A 21,025-nucleotide genomic window follows, 5' to 3' on the forward strand; every position below is an offset into this window, starting at 1 on the left:
CACAGCGTCAAGATGATGAGAATCACTGAAGCAGAGGGACGAGCCTTAGGGCGGGAGGGGGGAATAAATAATGGCTTGTTGTCAACCCTCCCTTCTGCATTAGGCTGCCAGATGATTGCTTATTCCTTGCTCCCACCCACACGCTTCATGCCACCACCAGCATTTTTGGTCCTTTGTGGCTGAGGTTGTGGGCTAGTCAGCTGATGAGTCAGCTCCTGTAACCAGTGCTTTTCCAGCTCCACATGGCAGGGATAGCTTGGGCGGAAGAGTTTCAGCCAGCACTATCTGCGTGGAAGATGGGGGCTGCTTGGGCACGTTAATTGACTTATTTAGAATTTCACCATTCTGCAAATAAAGGGCAGGTTTCCAGGGATGTGCAATTCATCTCCTCTTCTTGTCTTTGCGTATGCTCTGGTGCAGGAAATTTTGAAGCTACACCCTGTATACGATCTGTTAGTATGGGAGTGTGGAGTGAATGGGAAATTCAAACTTTGAATAGGTCAGGAAAGTCAAAGTTTTGTTCCCACAGCAATTAGCTGTGAGTTGGTCTCAGCTGGTACCGTAGCTCATTGGGTTAATGTACAAAACGAATCTTGCACCACAGCTGGGTTCCTGCGCCACAGCTGCACTTGGCACTGGGATTGAGTGGGAGAAGAGAGGATCAGAGCTTCGAAATACCTTTCTGCTGCCTCAATGCTGGGCAGGCCTGGGCCTCTTTAGCGCTTCCCAGGGGTCAGAACACCCTGCGGGAGTGGCACATGCAGCCTCTCGCAGCTCATGTCAACTGGGGAACATCTGGCCAATGGAAAGTGCATCAGGCAGAAGAATGTTCCAGCAGCCCTGTTCTCAGCCTGCCCCGTCTTGCCTTGACTGCATCGACTCTCAGCTCTGTTGCTGTGGCTGGAGTGCAATCATTAGGTACTCCAGCTCCTTCCCTCATTCTCCCCATCAGGCAAAGGCTATGCTGTGCTGGGACAGGCTGTGTGAACCACCACGTGTGGAAGGCTCAGCCATAGCTAGTGGGAAAACAACTCAACAATTGGCTTTAAACTAACTTCTGCAGCTGCACTATTTGCTGTCCCTCTCAGTCTGCCTAGTGCAAGTATATTTCCAGGCATCCTCCAGTGGTTCTGACCAAGCTAGACCTTAATTTACATTGCAGTAGCAAAGCACTCTTTTCCTCCTCTTCCAGACAAAATCTGGCCATTTTCGAGTATGTACAGTATGTTTGGGCAAAAGGAAGAGGGTGAGGGTAGAGGCAATTTTGTGAGTAAGCTTGCTGTAATTTTTATAACCAAGTTATTCAGGAAGCCTTAGGTTTGAGTCTAATAACTAATTAACTTTAAGTAATTTGTCACAGTACTTAAACCTATTTCTAATGAAAGAATATATCTTAGTAGCTATTTAAAGTCAATTTATTAATTGAAAATGATTTATGGTACACTAATCTGAAATGGTTTGATTTTGGATTATTAGTTGGGGTACCAGTGAACTCTATTACATTTCTCTGGATAATTTTCAGATTAAATAAAATCCTCCACGAAAATTAATTTCTCTGGATCATTTTCAGATTAAATAAAGTGCTCCACAAAACGACTAAACAAAATAATATATAGGCAAATTTGCAAGATATTAGGAGTCTTGGAAGGAGTGAGGAAAGCTTGCAGTTATTATTTGGAAGTTGTCATATGAGAAGTCATTGTTTATCCTGATTTCCTTATACTAAATTACTGACTAGTTCTTCATCTAGAATTGCAGATCCAGTGGATCTTAGACATATGTATTAGCTACCTGCTTGCATCTCCATAGAAAATGGAGCAATTGACCACACTGAGTAGGAGAGGTCATATTCTTAAAAAAATATTAGAGATATTTTACTTTCATATAAAAGGACTCTCAGAAAGGCAAGACTTGCCTTTCTGAGGCAATAAGTGCTTCTGTGGACAGACTGGCATGCAGAACAGAGCTGAGTAGCAGTATTCTAGCAGCTGTTTACCCTCAAATGCCCATACATTAAGTCATTCCTGCAGTTAGCAATGATTTATTTGCCAATTGCCTCCAGAAGAAGTAATTTGTTTGTATAGGTAAGGTAGCCCAACAGCATTCTCACGTATCTCTTTCTATAGGTAGAAAGGAAAAATTGCCATGTTAATTAAATACTTGCATTAGTATCCAGTGCTGTTTTTCTCTAGATAAACTTTTTGTACTTCAGCCAAAGTTTATAAACAGGGAAAAAGTCTGTTTAGGCAAGAGTTGATCCTGTATATTTTTCATTTCCATGGGAAGTTGTTGCAGTAATAAGTGAATGGGCTCACATCAGTAATGTAAGACTAAAGGTAACATCTTCCGAAGTCTCAGAAGTGTGACTTATCTTCAAAAATGCCTGCAGCTTTGTCTGCACTAGTACTGTTAGAGGTCACTCTAGATGCTATCAACACCCTCCCTTTGTAGACTGGTGTCTCTGTCACCTGCACACACATTTTGACTGAGCTGACAAGCTGCAGTGATGCTCAGCACCTGAGGTTAAGCCCGCCTCTATGATGTGAGTGCACCGAGCTCTGACAGTGAGGTCCACCAGCAGCAAAGTCCCAGTTCTCTGTCCAGCTTCCAACCTAATTCCTCTCCATAAATATAGGCCAGAGCTGGAGCAGAGATAAGGCAAATTTTGGGTATCATTAATTTTGTATCAAAGCTGGGCTGGGACCTTATTTGTGACAATGAGAAACTGCAATGCAGATGAGAGAGGGTCTCTCCCACTGCTGGGTGAAGATACACATCAAGGTCAAACCTAAAATGTAAAAAGCCCTTGTTTTGGATGAAGCCAAGGGTACTTAATAGCCTGTGGGTGCATCTCCAGAATCCCTGAAACTGTCTCTAGCATATATGGGCACACCTCAACAAGCTTTCACCTGTTTAGTGTGTCTAATAATAGCAGTGAACTTGCAGGACAGTGCAAACTGCATCCCACACTGTGAGTCCTCAACAGGCTTAGTGCTGTGCCCTCATTCCTATTGTTACTTTATTTAAGATGGATTGTAAAGCTGGTTTGGGCAAGCCTGTTTGTGCTGCCATTAAATGAAATGTGTCTGCACACTAATCCTCACAAAATATCAATGAGCATTATAGCTATCATAATTTTTTTTTTTTTAATTGTAGGCTTCAAAGTAATTTAACAGCTTTTGAAAACTTTATTTCAGGTAATTAGTGCAAACAATTAATGATGAAACAACAACGGTTGCTTTCATAGCATTAACTGCTTGTGAAAATAGGCCAAATCCCCCATTCAGTGGGTAGAGTTGACTTACCATAAGAGGAAAAATATTTTTAACTTTTTTCTTTAAATTCCCCTCTGCTTCTTACCATCCAAAGTCATTCCAGCTACCACTTGCAAGGCATGTCCATACAACAGATCACTATATTGGTAATTTGTGGGATACTTGGCTAAAATAAAGTAGACTTTTCTGACCTAGGAACAAGCTCTGACTAGAACTTGTTGTAATTTCATAGTACTCCTTCAGAGTCAATACGTAAGCCTGTTTCCTGGTTTACTGTTTCCATATTGTTTCTAAAAGTGTGGCAGGGCAATGTTTAATTCAGAGCAATAATATTTGTTGGTTATTGAATCTAATGCTTGTTTGACTGCTTACTATGACTTTTAAATATCTAATTAGCATAGTTCACAGTAGCACTTGTTTGATGACCTTGGACCTTTAAGACAATAGAAGGGAAGAGGCTAACTAAATATTTCCAAAAGGTGCCAGTATCATTTAAAAGAACTGTAGAGCTATTTAGCTTCAGTTTTATTTAATTCTACTTGGGTAACAACATTCCTTCCAGATAAAACTTGAAGCTATATGTTTCTTCCCTGATAAAACTGAAATAAAACAGTCCCATGATGTATTTGGGGGAATCCCATATGATAATACATGTGTGTGTGCCTTATATCTGTGGGGGTTGAAAGGATGAGCTGCCTCTTTTAAAGAGCTTCCATGAACCTGCTCTGTAGTAAGCTCTGGTAGGCGAGGGGTTGCGTGACTGCAGCAGACTCATTTGTGACCTCAGAAACGTGGTTATGAAAGTGATCTCTTGATCAGAGGAATAGAGCTCTGCTGCCTGCCAGACCAGCAATGCAGAAATGAGTCTCCTCCCTGCAAATCTGCCCCAGCAGGAGAAAAAGCATTCCTTTTTTGGATGCAGCATAATTTTTCCTCTGAAAAATTATTTGGCTTAAAACGAAGTGTGCTCTAGAATATACACTGCCTCCAGTTAAATTTCACATTTTTTAAAAACATGTAAGATCATCTTTGCTTTTTGCAATTTGTAGTTTTCACTTTCTTCCTCAAACCTACTCTTATTTTCCTTGGTGTAGAGCTAGTAAGTCTTGTTTTGGTGGTTATTGGACTGACTCTGGCAGTAAGCCACAACATATATCCAATGGAGATGATACTGTAACTGGTGAAAGTGCAATAGAAACAAATGTTTATGTCACACGATGAGTATAAAACAGATCTGATTAATCAGTAGGTAAGAAATCATTGTTTTTCATCCAGAGACCTGAGACAGAATAAGAAGCACTAGAAGTAATTTATGTATCATAGTTCTCTTTATACACACTATTCACCTGGCATTGATCACTCAGTGAAAGCTGCAATTGGCTATTACTGCCTAGAAACTTGAAGGCATTATCCGATATGTTTCATGAATGAGATACAAGATTCCTGTCTTTATCCCATAAGGAATACTTGTTATTTCTTTGGTAGCTTGCTATGAGTCAATGCAGCAGGCACCTTTGTAGGAGTCAGACTTGCCTGTTCAAGTCAATGACACATACAGAACAGTTGAAACTGGAGAAAAGGTTATATTTTATTAGCTAGGACTTTGTTTCTGAAATAGAGAACATTGGTTTTCCTTATCTTCAAATGGGACAAGTCTGATAAGAACTCTGTGCCTGCCTTGTAATTTTATCACTATATCTAAGTATTCTCTCATTTTAAAAACTGAAAAGCTAATCAAAACAGGGAGAATATTTACAATTTTAGAACCTTTAAATGTCACCTTTCCTGCCTTTTATAAAGACAGAATTTTTTATTACTCTTAGAAAATTTGAAGGTCCTACTTCTGGCTGTTGACCTAGGGACCATGGCACTTTTAAGAAACTTAATTTCTCTGGTACTGCAAGGGAGAGAAAATGTAAGCTCACTACTGGTCTGTTTAGGCTCTTTGGCATCTGCTTGGAATCTTTTTCTGAGTATGGAACGCGGCTGTCAAGAAAGGCAAAGCAAAACCTTTGTGAGGAAGTAAAAAATAAAGGTTATTGTAGTAATTGAATACATCATGTGCATGCATTTTATACTTCTGCAGAAGGTTCCTGTTCTGAAAAGGAATTTATTTTTGGAAAAACCATAGTGTCTTCTTTGCAGGCCCTCGGTCTTACGAGGGATTCCAGTTGGGGACAACATCCATCTTTTTGGGTAGCTTTGCAGGACTAGTTTTTGAATGCAGACATTAAAATATTAATGTAGATAAAAACACATTTAAGAGATCCAGGGATTGTTGCATTATGAGTTTAGGCTTTTTTTTTGTCAGTTCTGTTGTCAAATAGTTCTTTATTTTGAGCTTTTCAGTAAGATTGTCATGCTACTGGTTTTCTTCATCATTCCCAAAGGTGCTGGAATACAGCTCAGTGTTTTAAAACTACCCTGGAAAGAGATTCTGAAATAATTTTTTTAAAAACTTTCAGATAATGTCCCTGATGTTTCACTTGCCCTTATCTTGTCTCAGCATGTGTTTTTACTTCCTGAATTAGAAAAATCCAAAGCTTAAGGACCTCCTCTCAGGCATATTTTTCCTACAGCACATTGGGTGCATTTAACTTCTCAAGGCTTCATGCAGTTCATGTCATCGTGGCACCTCCACAGGCAGCAGAAAAGGCCAAGCAGAGCAGCTCTGCCATAGAAAGAGAGCACCATGTTCTGTGAGGTGTGTGTGTCTGTTGCTGTGCAGCAGTGTGCTGTGATATTCAGCTGATTTAAAGGCTGAGATTCCCATATTTCCTCTGTCAAGTGTGTTTGCTTCTTCAAAGTACACTGGAAAGTGAATATGTCTTTGCCTTTAATACTGGACACAGTAAGACTGCTATATACAGCAGATATTAAAGAATTGTTCTTATGATATTCCTGACTCTAAAACTGTTGGATTCAGATTTGGTTTTCTGGGTAACACATGCATGTCCTGTGCACTAAGGTCTGAGTGTGAATATTTTAGATGCAGTGTTTATTCATCTTAAAGGTTTCCTTTATCCTCTCCAGATCGTGTGCATTGGCTATTTTTAAACAGTCTCTTGGATGATATAGTGATCTATTGACACATGCTCTTTCAACTCTCTTCTAAGAGATATTGTCTAAATTCCTCCTGGAACCAGCAAGTGTGAATTTATCCTGTGTCTTTCCATGCAGAATGGTGCAATGAAAATTTTAAAGGCACAAGAAATTGAGGAGTGGAAGATCAGGAGACAGTCTGAATCATAGTCCTGGAAAAGAGGTTATCAAATCCAAAAAGGCCAGCAAAGATCATGTAAATCTCACATAAGTTAGTCATTGTCAGATTGCTTTAATCAAGAAGGGAGAGAGATGCTTTCTATGCATTTTTCTAGTTGCGTTTATTTTCATGCTTGATCTTTGATTTGAGTTGGTCCTTCAGTGATTGATTACTGAATGTTCTAAACTATATATCAAAATTGGAGAGGGTAAAATAATGCACATCTTCTGTAACCAATAGAGACTAAAATAGTTCTGATATTCTCAAGGTAAATCCGTTATCAAGACTTTATTGCATTTCTTCTGTAAAACGCAATTCTTACAATCACCTTTCCAAAAGCGGGAAAGATTCCAGTAGACTTCAATTGCTTACTTATGAACACACATAGCTTTCCTCTTAGCTGTCATTTCAGTAAAAATTGATTTTGGTCTCATTACTTATGTTTTTGAAAAATATTTCAGACTCAAGTTTATTTCGATAGTTTTTTTATCATTAAAGAATGTTTTTTGTTGTTTTTGGATGCAATGATGACATGCTGCTCTTTTCTCATATGCTTAAATTTATTCACATACAGGCTTTGTCATAAGGTTCTGATTTTTCTTATTGTCACTTCTGTGATATACTTTGTTTCACGTCACAGATGCTGCTGTTGTGCATCTGTTGCTTATTTTCTCTCTGCAACAAATTCTGTGGACAAGACCATGGCATTGCAGTGAGAATATAACATAAGCAATGCACTACTTTGCCACACCAGTGGTCCATTGAGTCTGGTATTCTCATCTTCAAAATTGCTGTCTTTTATCCACTTTAAAGCATTCTAGTGCTGGTGTTATGGGGTACTTGACAGTCTTCATATTGTGGGGTTGGGCAAACATCAGTTCTGCATTCAGTTTATCCATTGCCTTTATCATTTTGTAAACCTCTGTTGTATCTCCCCTCGTCCTTCTCAGTAAAATTCCTGTGACTTTTAGCCATTTTAGCCTCCCCTCAAAGGGCAACTGCCTCTGCTGTGGACATCAGTGTCCATTGATGTATTATTTTTATCTGGTGAATCAATCCTGAAAAAATGGTCTAATGACAATAAAATAGTATGATCCATATCAAATAAGGACAACATTCTTGGGTCATAGAGAGAGAAAATACCAGGAGTTCAGAGGATATAGAAACCCATTTAAAAATATATATCTGTAAAAGGGAAAAGATGAACAGCTATTCAGACAATAAGCCATTATGAAAGATATTTTGAAGAATGGGGAAACTCTTCAAGTATTTTTGACAGGTGATGTGCTCCACAGATTCTAGAATCAATGTGTCCTGATGTGCTGCTCCTCTGAATATGTATAAATATCACGATCAGTGGGATTTGCTAAGATCCCACTCAAGCAATCAGGAAGTTACAGGTCAGAACACACTACAATACAATTAAGGCTAATTGTGGATCAGTTTGGTGAAGTCATGAATGAAAATATGAAACTACATTCATTGTACATTCTGAGGTCCTTAACTCTGGAACTAACCAATGTTAAGCAGACTTTCTAAATACAGAATAGTTCTCTGAAATAAATTTTTTTTCTACTCTAAACTTAGGCTGGATATCATGATTCTGATTAATGGACATGTAATTTAAAAACTTAAAAGTGCAATGAAGAAGTTTTGGAATCATCTTAATTTTTTGTCAGTGATGTGGGTATTGATTTGAAACTGGAATTAATAGTCTGCAGATTTACTCAAGGTTGCTGATAAATCAGGCTTGCAATTAATTTTGTGGTTTGAGAGAATAACCCATTTTTACTTATCTTTTATGTGTTTATTCAGAAGGGTGTGCAAGCAAATATTCAGACAAGCTAACGTATTAAAGCTTAATTAAAGAATGGAATAGTACACAGATAAAATTAAGGCCCCAAGACTGAACCTATAAATCAATAAGTTTCCGTGATCAAATCATCATATTTAATGTAGTAGAAAATAAAATGGAATTGTGAAGACAAACAGGAAGACTGTTACTTGGAATAAGTCTTATAACCTGGTATAATTTCAGAGGGCTGCATGTCTTCAGCAGTCTTGTAGCCAATATAGTCTACCAGACCAACCCATATCTCAAATATTTACTCACAGTGATGCAAACAGATCTCTAAAATATCTCCTTTGCCAAGGCACAATGTGGGGCTGTCTGTTGGGGAGATCATCTGTTGGGTCATATGAAGAAAGAAAGGTTGCAACAGTAAGCTACAGAGAAGAAATGTGTTTTCTAGACGTGTTCTTTTGAGTCTGTTGTTTTTATAATTAGCACAAAATTTATATTACATGGAACTTTTCTTCAGATCTGTGATCCCTCAGAAATTATGGGATAGGGAAGAAGGTATAGTCCACGCTACATTTAAACTTGACATACAAGTGTGATTTCTTATGAGATACAGACAGAATAAACCAGCAAAAAACAGAAGAGGAGTTAATAACTTATTATACATATTCTCCACTTTTTATAAAAGCCATTTCACTATTCTCAGTATTTCTTAAATGGTTCTACACATTTGCAAACGAAGAATTGAGAGAACAGGAAGTGTCCATCTGGAATTTACCCTAGTGCTCATTCACCTAAAACATTAAGTAACTTCTTATCTTACAAAACTAATCCTGTTTTTAATTAAATAATGAAAGTTTTCCTGGAGGGAATGAGAAATGTCCATTACTAGGAATGCTCAAAAACTCTGAGGAACCTGCCTAAGCAAAGTTATCTCTGTTCTGATCAGGCTGAGGTAGACCAGATAAAAGTCCAACCTACAACTTCCTAAGTTTTTGTGATTCCCTATCCCAACTCAGTTAACAGACCTGGGTCCCCTACAGGTGAACCACTTCCCTAAAGCTTCAAAGAACTCCTTGCAGTGCAGCACAACTGAACATTTACAAGCAATTCTTTTTGGCTTTTCAGCCTGTCTCATGTAAACTCTATTTCCCAAAGGCACACAGATCTCTTTTTCACATGCAAGGAAAAAAAAACCCTGACTCAGTCACTTCTGTAGGAAGTCCTCAGTTTGTGTTTCTTCTTTTACCTGCATCTGGATTCTGATGCTGCCTTTTTGCTGGACTATCAGTACTGCCTGCCCTGGCATCACACCAGGTCCATCCCAAGGACTGTCGATCACGAATCCCAACCCCAAACTGATTCAGTTCCCGACACAACCTTGATCGACAGTTAGATCATGAGGGAAAAGATAAGACTGATGGGTTTTAGAGGGCAGAGTGAAGAAGATGGTGGATTTTTTTTCTGGGAATTGGAGGAAAGCACACCAGGACTTCCCCAAGGAAAGAGGCTCGTTCTCCATTTTTTTGCCTGCTAGAAACCTTGTCTGAGATTTCATCGTTAATATATTGACATATCACTGCTAAGTTTTCTAAGGAGCCAGATCTCTCAGAGCTGATGTTTGTAGAAAAACTATAGGAAGTTTTCCCTCTCTTTTCTCTGCATTTCTGTAGAAATAATTTCCACATGTACTTTTACACACACACAGAGAGCACTGGCAGTTGGATCACTGTTTTAGAAAGTTTATCCGATCTGTAATAATTTCTAAAAACACAAAATCCTCCAGTGGAATACAGTGAAACCGACCATATTGACGGTCGCTCCAGCAGGGTATTTTACTGTTTGTGAGGGGATTTGACTTCGGGGAAACACTCTTCACCCTTCGCACAGCGGGCTTTCTCCCTTCTCCCTGCTGCATGCGAGTTACTCTTCTGATCCTTCACTCTAAGCTCCTTTGCTTTTTTTAGGCAACTTCCAGATATCTGATACAGTATATAATGAGGAATTAGGTTCCATTACACCAAGGCTTAACCTTCTCGAAAAGCATTCAGCGCTTGCCAGGAGTCATCAATATTTAACAGCTGTTGTTATTATGAAATACTTCATAGGGTAATGCGGCTCGTCTGCTCGCACGCAAGGGTTTGAACGGCGGCCAGGCCCCTGTCAGAGCCGCCGGGAGATTGACAGGCGGCGAGGCTTGCGTGACAGCGGGGCCGGGTTAGTCAGCACTCTGCCTCCTCCGCAGCGGGGACCTCTCCTCCCCCTCGCCTGCCTTCAAAAGGGCTCTCCGGACTCGCTGGGACACGGGCTGGGGGGCTCGGGGGGGGCAGCCGGCCCCCCAGCCCCCGGGAGAGGAGGGCAGCCCGGCGGTGGCATCTCTTTGATGCCCCTCTCAAATGGATGAGGCTCGCTGGGAAAGGGGAACAGTGGTTCTGGAAGAAAGAGCGGATGGGATCTGGAAAGCAAAAGGGTTCGGTTTGTACCTTAAATAAATGTCATGCTGTACTCGAGAAACTTCAAAGGGAAGTCAGATTTCAAAGCATCTCTTAAGAAGAAGCAGACTGAGAAAACCGCTAAGTTGGGAAGAAAAAGTCTGCGTTACTGCTAGCGTAATTTCATCTGGTGTTCTGGTAGCCTCCACAACAGGACCAAGCACCGTACAGCTTTTATTCAGCTTTTATGTATTTTGGTGCTGATTTCTTTCCCAAAGCACTTGTACTACCTGTGTGTTGTGCAAACATCCTTTCCATGTTGTTTGGCCATATATAACAACAGCTCCTTATGCTGTGTATTTTTTCATTTCAATGTTCATCTAACGACCCCCATCCTAATTGTCGCTAGGTGTTCTCTGTAACGCAGCCAGAGGAAACAGACCATTTCAGTTCATGGCTTTAGGTTTGTTAAGCAGAATTGCTCATACTGAGTGTTTCCGAGTTGATTTGTTTTGTTTTCTTAGTATTCAGAGTAACACGCATAGCTGATTCTTCCTGCAGCTAGAAGATCCAGGAAGAGAGACCCTGCTCTCACTTCCTTTTGAGTAACAGTTACCAAACGTAAGATTTGCATGCTTAAAGCATTATCTCTGAACCTGCAGTCTGGATTCGGGTATTTTCATCCACCTCTTTTAAGAAACAATTTATCCCCTGGGCATCATTGGAGAGAACCAGTAGTCCTTGCAGGAGAGCTTGAAACTGATTCACCAGCCTAAATCTGAAGAAGATTGTATGGTTCCCTTCCTACACCCCAGGCAGGGCATTCAGTTCAGAAACAGCATCCCTTCACTGCTCATTTTTTGCCCGTGCTGTTGCTTGGTGCAGGCACCTGGGGCACAGTTTGGCCCCATGTTATTCTGTTACACAGCCTAACTTAGCAGCTACTTTTGCTAATTATTTTCTGAAGAATAAAGGCTGTGCAGGATGAGGTACAGAAACACTCCGGAGAATGTAATCCCATGGGTTTAAAAAGTATGGTTTTGTGAGACTCCTGAAATCTCCATGTCTTTGAACTAAGGAGTATCCTGCAATGAATAAATGTTCTGTTATTTCTGGGGCAAAGGGAACTGCTGGTTTCATAATGCTTCTATAGACTGTGTTAGGCAGTTTTTCTCTTCTTTACAATATTCCAGATTTGGGTTTCAAGCCAAGGTGTTTGCAAATGCAGATAGCAATGCTTATATCAGAACTGGAGGCTTGAAAGAGGTCTCTGGTTTTTACATTGTTCTGGGCAGAGACAGTGCAGCTGTGAAAGGCTCAACAGCACTATCTGAGACCATCCCATACTCACTCAGACAATCTTATAGTCTCCTCTGTGGATTTCTTTTCTCCATTAATTAACTGTCAATTCTAACTCTACATTATTTTTTTTGTTTCCAATCTTTTCACTGCTTTCAGATTAGAAATTGAAAAAATATCCTCAGATCTTTGACCTTCTTCCAGGAAATTGCATTGGCCGTTTTATTTCTTTTTTTTTTTTCTCCCTCCTCTTCTTCCTAGCCCCCTGTTCCCTTGCCCTGTATATTTCCAGTGTTGTTCTTTGTAGGACCCAGCATTTCCAGACTTGTTGGCTTTTAATGTTGCCTAGGATTGCACCATGCACACCAGATCGCATGACCTTGCAAAACTGTCAGCCCTGGTACATGCATCTCTGGTATTTATCATTCTATAGTATCAATATGCTCGTTCATCTTCTTTGGCAGAACAGCTCCATCTTCTGTTTTGTTTCATGTTCTGGAAGTGCAAGCTCAATACATCGTGCTCAGAAAACGGTCTCTGGTGTTACCACTTCCCATCTCTTGAGTTTGCCAGTTTTGAACCTGGTGGATGAGCTCTCTGTGCTGACCATCAAAAGGGTTGCCTCTCTCATAGAAATTCTAAAGCTCCATATAGCTAAGACTCTCAATTTATTATTTATTTTTTACAGCCAGCAGCATTCATTAGACTGCCTGCAGTATCAGCTTTTCTCTTGCTCCATTCTCGATACATGGGAACTCCAGCAGTGTGTTTCCCCCTCAGGTCACTGAGTCATCCTTTGCTGTTTTTTATTTTTCAGCTTTATTTTCAGACAATTTGCTCCTCCCTGCCCACCAGAGACAGTACTCCTGCATTCTTCAAGCTCTCATTTGTTTTCATCATAGCTTCACTGTTGCTCCAGTGGGACACCATTTTATGAGATGTCTAAGTTTGATCACAGCTGCCTTGCCATCAGGGTCTTTTCTATCAAGCCACCCATCCTAACCAAAACTTGCTGTCCTGTTCTCTCTCATGATTCTTGGTGGTGACAGGGGTATTGTTAGACTCTTCTGTTTTCTTTTCCCTGTTTTTCTGCCTAGTCAGATAACATCTTGCAAGTTTCCCTCATCTGCCTGTCATGTCTTGCATTTCCTCCTCCTCCTCATTTCTTTCAGGTTGTGTGTGATTTTCTGCCTGTCTTGCTCTGCTTTCTCCAGGTGACAGGCAGATAGAAAGCAGCTTGGGATTTCCAGGAGACCAACACCTCTCTTCTGAGGTATCACTGCAGTATCAGCCCAGCCGTGCGTGGATTAATAAGTATTTCCAGCATGGGGAGGCAGAAGGAGGGTGAGCAATGAGTGATGGCTCTGCTGCCTGAGGTGCAAAGAGCAAAGGTTCCCATCTCCGAGGAGCATTCACTTCTTGGAGCAATGGTGTTATTTGTCTTTCTTTGATGGTGCAGTGGGTCTCCTTGCAGTCAGGCCAGTGAGGAGGGCAGTGTACAAAACGGATGTGTGTGGCCTAACATATGGGCAACTCTAACAGGCAAAATAACATTAGAATGCTTTCCATTTGGAGATGGAATTTATAGTAGCCAGACGAGTTGCAGAACAAACATCTCTTGTGCTTCTGCTGCAGTGTTTGTATGAGCCTGAAGGCTAACAAGCAGGCAGGGAGCTCTGGCCTGCTCAGTTGGATAAAATAATAGTTTCCACTAACGATGAAGTCCGAACGGATGGAATTTTCACAACACTAAATGAGAGCATCAAAGAAATAAACCTTCGTTTCCTCTCACCCCTCCCTGTCTGTCCTTAACCTGAGCAAAGACCACAAAACACCATGTCAGTAATTACAAAAACATCTTTTCTGAGGAGGGAAACTCTGGAAGACGCCATTGGAATAGGAGTTGGGCTTTTAAAAATTGTTGTCACAAGATATTTAAAAGATGTGTGGATGTGGCACTTAGGGACATAGTTTAGTGGCAGACTTGGCAGTGCTGGGTTAGTGGTTGGATCTGATGAACTTAAGGGATTTTTTCAACCTAAATGAGCCTATGATTCTGTGTCTGTTCTTATAGATAGGCCTAGCAGAAGGCCTAGCTGACTGGGGGGAAAAAGCAACCATTTTCTATTAGCTTAAAAGGTACACCAAAATGAACATGCAGATTTAAGAACCTGTATATTCTATTCACAGCAGCCTAGGTTACAAGTCTGAATTCTCAAAATTATTTTGGCTGGAAAATATGGGTAGGGATCTGTTTAAAGCAGCTTGGGATTTTCCTGATGTGCTTTCCCATGCTCAGGGGAGGGATTTATTACATCTAATTATACATTTGAGATAATTGCTCTGGGCTAATGACCAACATTATCACTTGCAGCAAATATTTACAATGTAAACCAAAAACCATCACAAATATTTAGTTGGTGTGGTCCTGAGCTGCCATTGTTTATTGTAAAATGCTGATGTATCCTGCATCAGTCCCTTACTGGGCTGTCAAATTGATAAGGAACTTTTGCATAGGCTCAGGACCTTTAGAGGCTTGCTGTTTCTCTCCTATTCTTATTCTGGTTTGGTACAAACTATTCCTGCCATCTAAACCTTTTTTTGTGGGAGGTTTTATTTTTGAGTGGTTGGGTTGTTGTTGGGGTTTTTTGGGCTTTTTTTTTTTTTTTTTTCCAGAGGGGTGTTTTTTGTTTTATTAATAATTTCTGGCTGTGGCTGTTCCCACTCCCCTCTGTCTGGAAGGGAAAATGTCTATCAAAGGTCCCAGATAATATCACTAGGATGCTCTCCTCTCCCATTCTCTCCATGAAAAAGAGAAAAAACAGAAAACTGGATCTCTGTTTGCTACCAGGATCCTTATATGACCCTTCTCTGGAAGTAAGAGTGAAGCTGACTTTAAGTTTTACTGAACAAGTGATAAAGACACACTCCTGTTGTATACCCTAGATGATGCTGAAGCCCAATAATCATGTGATGCCAGCCATCTCAGAAGTTCTTTCATTATGCCCAGAAATGGGATTGTATTTCAGTGATTTTTCTGTAGGGTATATTGATAGGAAGAATTTGAGCATTCAAAGACATTTGAGATCAAGCAATGTGAAGGAAGAGCACTCACCAGCTGAGTTTCCCATGAAAACTTAATTGGATATAAGCTTTTTTCCCTATTATTCTGAAAAATATATGTAATTCTAATTTATAGTGAGAAATATTCATGAATTTCATGACATGGGGTAAATGGCATGCTAAAAACAAACTTTAAAATTCTGTGTAAAAAATGAAACAGTTTAAGAACATTCCCTTGAATCTTACAGTTAGGCTAAAACTTGTAGAAATGAACAGGGTAAAGTAAGACCAAAAATAATCTGATATCAAGGAGATCAGCACTGAAAATAAGAAACTTATTCACTCCCTTGTCTTCTGAGTTATATAGACATTTCTCTGTATTGTCATAATACATATTTTTATAAACAAAACAACTTGCTAACTTTCTTTTGTTTCTTTCCTGTGGGTTTTGGTTGTTGCTTTATGTAGAGTAGACTAACGGAAAAAATATGTTCAATAAAAAATGTGATAGATATTTCTATAAAAAACATCTGGACTGCAAAATATGTATCGATCTCCAGCACAAGGAGAAAAAAAAAGAAAAGAAAGTTGTCAGTAACCGAGATCCAGACCACAAAGACAGTAACCACCAATTAAATTCAATGCATGTTAAATGCCTAAACAACAAGTTTAATCGTGACCCTAATCATTATGATTTCTAAATTGATGATAACTCTTTCCAACAGCTATTCAAGAAAAGCACTTTAAGAAGCAAGATGGCCAAATGATAAAAGAAGACAATATATCTAACAAGACTGCTGTACAAGAAGGTGGACTGCTACTAGAAGTGAGTGAAAAAATGCTGGTCTTTTTCTGGCTATAATTTATTCACTTTGATGATATATTTGGGCTGATGATTTGTGGCAGCTTTGAACAAACAGTCTGTCTTGGTGGGAGTCTTTCAAGAGCCACACTTGCGAACACTTCTTGCAAAAGCAAGACTGGCAGTCGTGACAGTCACAGTCAGTGTCTATTTGGGCAATTGCACCTTGCACCCTTGCTTGCATCCCTGAAATTACCAGTGAACTCCAGCAGGCTAGTTCAGAGTTCTTTTTCACTTTCAGGTTTATTTAACTTGGCCCATATTTTGAGGATGTCAACATGAGCTTTCCTGGTTTCTCATCTGAACTGAGAATATTCTAGGATATTTTAGTTTATCCTACTTCCTCAGCTCTGTGTTCTGCACACACACCGTGTCAGCAAAAGTTATCCCTTCTATGTATTTTTATCCCCTTAGGATAATTTTATATTGGCAGGGCAGCATAAAGGGGCCATGCTGTTACTGAGAACTGGATCTATTAATTTTAAGGAAGAATTAATGCTGCTGTGAACTACTGAACCAGCTAGAGCCCAGCAGTTCATCCCAGATAGACCTGCATTTCAAACACATGAGGCAATAATACCTTTTATACACTGAGGTCCTTGGAAATTCCTATGTGATTAAGATTACATATGTACAATCATTTTGGATAGGATAGTATTCATGGTGTAAAAACTGTGTTTTAATGACAGCCCTGAGATGCATGTAAATGTAAATTTAATAGTAGCCTCCAGCAAATAATTGCTGAATACTATTAAAATAAAACACATTTTAGTATGAGATCCAATACCATAAGTTACTCAAGTCTATGGAATGGAAACTGGCACTCTGCTTTCCTTCCTCTAAGTATTTCAGAAGATTTTAATTTTAGATTTCAAAGCTAGTAACACAGAGGCATCTGATTAGTTACTGCTATTGCCAAAACAAGATGTTTGGCTGTCAGGTGTTATTTTGCAGCTATTTCCATTCTCAATGAATAGGGAATATGGGGTGTATAATAAATTATAAATATGGTGAGTATATAAATTTTAACAAGGGTCTCCTATATTTAGTCTTTGTTTAGTTGTGTCTACATGATATGCCCACAAGTTACAATCATTGAGCATCCTCAAACTGTAGATTGACTGCTGTGATTGCATGGAGATAACACTGGCACAAAATTTAGGGCAGGTTATGAGAAACTGCTATTGCTAAATATGTTCTGCTTACTGCAGGGTATGCAGGAGTCACATTCCCTCTAAATACAGGGGAGATATTTTATCCTGGATCATACTTAAAGTGGATCATTAACTGGATGATTAAGTGCATGTTAATATGAATTTACTTGCCAGGCTTCATTTATGGGCACGTGTGACCTAGAATAAGAGGGTGAGCTTTCCTTAGGGCTTGTCGGGAATGTTCTCTGAGGACTGAGTTTGGCTTGGGTCCTCATTCAGTGGCTATGGCACACGAAGCAAAGTGGGTTTTTATGTTGTTCAAACAAATTCACCATGTTGGTTATTAGGAACTGTGGGATTTTAACTAAATATTGCATTTCTGATTCCTTCCAAGAAGAAGCAAACCATGGTTGCTGTTCTTTGTATATTGACTTGTGAATCTGACCACTTTATTTGCAATCAAAAGATATTTTTCAGCTATTGAAAGCCACTTTCCATGTCATAACAACACCTTGCACTGTGCAACCTCTGCTTTATATAATACAAGCCAGAATAATGTGAATCACCAAAATATGCATGAATAATACTGTTCCTGAGTGCAATGATAATGGAAAGTCAAGAATAATTTTTTTTTTTTTTTCCTAGTAGTTATAGCCACTCTGCTTTATGTATGCAGAGAAATATGGGATAGCAAGAACATAATTACTGGTAAATAGTGTATCTGGGACTCTTGAGTCTTGGAACAACATGGTATTTCCCCTTTCAGCCTGAAAGAAAACAATGGAATTAGGCTGTCTTAAAAATATGTTTAAAATGTTTTTTATTTCTAAAGGCTTCTGCCACAACATGTGTTTTTTATTTAAGATTTTATGGAGATTTTTTACAGCTATAATCAAATAGCTTTCATCAGCAATAACAGAATAAACAATGATACCAGTTTATCAAAGACTTTTTAGTGGAGCACAGCAGGTATCTAAACAAATAATTTCTTTTGGTGCTTTAAGATAATTTCTTCTGGATTAGAGACTTTGCTTGCCATCTTTGTTTCCCTTTGAAGGGAAGACAGACAAGGCTCTAAGAACCAAACTCTAATTTTATTATGTTTTTTTTAATATGTCCCATTCTTGAAATCTTTACTGTTCTTTGAGCTTTTACATTCCAAGAGTTTGACTGCAGTAATGATTTTTAACTTTGCACTTTCATAATATTTTCCAAGACAGGTGGTTTTTCAACCCCTGTGCCCCATGCCTTCTGGCAGAAAAGGGGCACATTCAGTTTCTGAAGCCTGTTAGTGAATACTTAAGGAACACTAGGCCAAACCCATAACCAGAAAAAGGGGAAAATAAGTTGTACTGGCAGTCAACAAATCCAGATAGAGTTTATGGAGTGATGGGGTGGAGAAACACAATAAAATGGTGACTTGGAAAAATAATGACTCACTGGTGGGTATCTACGCAATAGCCTTGATTGCAGGATTCATCTCATGGCCGCTAGCCACCTCCTGCTCTCCCCCCCAGCTATGTTGTGCTCGTAATCTTAAGTCCAGACTCAGAGTCTACACTACGGTGGAGATAATTGCCCATCCCAAATGGCTGTGTTACACTATTCACTGATCCCTGGAAGAATTAAATGCCTGCTATTATGGACTTGCTTTCTTAATGACATGTAATTGGGGATCACCTCACCATCACCTCCAACACTGCTTCTTGGGCAACCAGCACTTGTGCACTAAGCAGCACCCTGCTAAAGTTGTCACTTGGGCTTTATTGACCACTTCACAGTTGCTCCCGCAGTTTTGCTGCTTGTCATGGACGAATAATTGATGTTCAAAATTCTGTCTCAACCCTTGCTGCTAAGGAAATGCCTTCATGGACTGTCTTTACTTCTTCATTATGTTTGTTGGTCTTCTATTATGCTTTTGTAGGCTGAAGCATAGGGTTTATGGCATTTCTGTCTCCAGATGTATTGGATGTAATTATTTTCACATGTGAAAATAGTGTATTATAACCAAAATTTCACAATAAATATAAAGAATATGGACAATGCAGGCAGCTCCTGAACAGATGCTAGTGGAGTAAGGCTGTCTGAATCTATCATGCTCCCTTCTCACTGATAAATATTGATAAAGGCCAGACGTGGCTTTTTTTGTCATTTCCATGCTCACTGGCAGTTCAGACTCTTTCAGAGAAGATCCATGTAGTTTTTAAGGATGCTACAAGCCACACTTTTGTGCAGTTCAGAGTCAGATTTCCATAAGTCTTCTACTCTTAAGGCTTCAGGGCACAAGAATCACATTTCTGTGGTTTTTTTCTAATATTTTTCTTTATGGCTGCATTGCAGATGCCAGTCATTAGACTGTCCTGAGACTTCTTATTCAGTCACACTGTACATTCCATTTAATGCCTTTATCAAGGACCTGGATAAGGGGATCAAAGGCACCCTTAGTCATTCTCACAGGACACAAGGTTGGATGGGTGTGTTGGCCTGTTTGAGGGCAGGAAGGTTCTGCAGAGGGATATGGAGAAGTTTACTACTTATTTAAATTTTTAGACAGAGACTTTGAGGTGCCTGGCATCTTAAATATCTTAAAATCACAATCATATGATCCTCTACTAAAAAAATAAATATATTACAAACACCTTCAAAACCATGAAAGCTGGGTTTGATGGTGCAACCATTATAATTCTCCACTGATATTAAAAATCCTAGCTTCATTACATTAGCCACTTAATAAAGTAGATTTATAAATAAAGTTGGGTTTTTCAACCTGAGCTTCCATGTTTTGTAGACATGCTTTTGTTCCACCGAAGTATGTAGAGGAATTTTACTGATTAGAGTTGTAAGCAGCAAAACTAGCAAGGCACTTCAGGTTATTTACCTTCTGAACCAGCAGCATTTGTGCTTTGTATTGGGTGCTGGTGCTAAGCTACCACACAATCGGGTGTAGATCCTATAGTACACAGAACAGGCCCTTTTTCACTCAGACAAATCCTTTATAGATAATTTCTTAATTCCATATCACAGGTTTGGAAATTCTGGTTCTAACTTGGTAGCTCCCACCAAAGTCAATGAGGTCATTTTTTGACTGCTTTAATACCAAATAGACCCCAGGTCCTCTTAATCAAAACCAACAAAAGTCAAACTTTTAACGCAAGTGAATGATTTAGAATTTGACACAATGTAAGTTTAAAGCTTATTATTTAACATTATGTTGCTACCTTAGAAATTGATGCAAATAATAATCTTTCTGGGAGATACTTTGGAGAGGTGAATGTGAAGATTTTGGCACTGAAATGTAACTCCCAGTGGCCTCTACTAACATCTTGAACTAGAGTTCAAGTTTCATTCCAAGGGAGTTGGAAAATGATACATTAGAAAACATCCTATTGGTGCTGTTCTTCACTCTGCATAAGGAAATAACATAGGAAACCCTTTTCCTACTTGGTTTCCTGTCATTTTTTTAAACTTGTTAGTATAATTCCACTTCCTCCTTCCAAACTGATTTATGTAATCAGTTTTGATAAAACTGTGCTCTTGAAAAAGGTACTCCAGTTTGAATTTCAGTCTGAGAGCAAGAGATTTTTCCTCTTCCTGTTGTTTTTAAACTTAAACTTGAAAAGGCAAATTGCAAATCCAACAAAGTGCATGGAGATTATATGTATCTATGACCCATGTCACAAACTTCAGAAATCAAAAACTGGTAGAAAGAGACATTTTTGGTTTATTCTGGTCTGGAATCCCTCTTCAGCTTCCCATAGTGTTGACACTCTCTTAGCACAGTCCTTCTAAAGTAAATCCTGATAGATGTTGATACAGTGCTTCATTTTCTTAATCTAACTGATTTAAAACTGGACCATCAAAATAGGAAATTCTCATA

The 21,025-nt window shown here is 39.3% G+C and overlaps 1 protein-coding gene across 1 annotated transcript in view; it reads left to right on the forward strand.

Annotated features, from left to right (window-relative positions):
* AHRR (aryl hydrocarbon receptor repressor) overlaps positions 1–21,025 on the forward strand; it is a 62,559-nt gene that overhangs the window by 20,469 nt on the left and 21,065 nt on the right. Inside the window, exon 3 of the mRNA XM_021528787.3 lies at positions 15,858–15,958. Coding sequence (XP_021384462.2) covers positions 15,858–15,958 — 101 coding nt within the window. The remainder of the gene's footprint in view (positions 1–15,857; positions 15,959–21,025) is intronic.

The sequence above is a fragment of the Lonchura striata genome, chromosome 1 (assembly GCF_046129695.1).
Source record: "Lonchura striata isolate bLonStr1 chromosome 1, bLonStr1.mat, whole genome shotgun sequence".
In the NCBI taxonomy this organism is placed as follows: domain Eukaryota; kingdom Metazoa; phylum Chordata; class Aves; order Passeriformes; family Estrildidae; genus Lonchura; species Lonchura striata.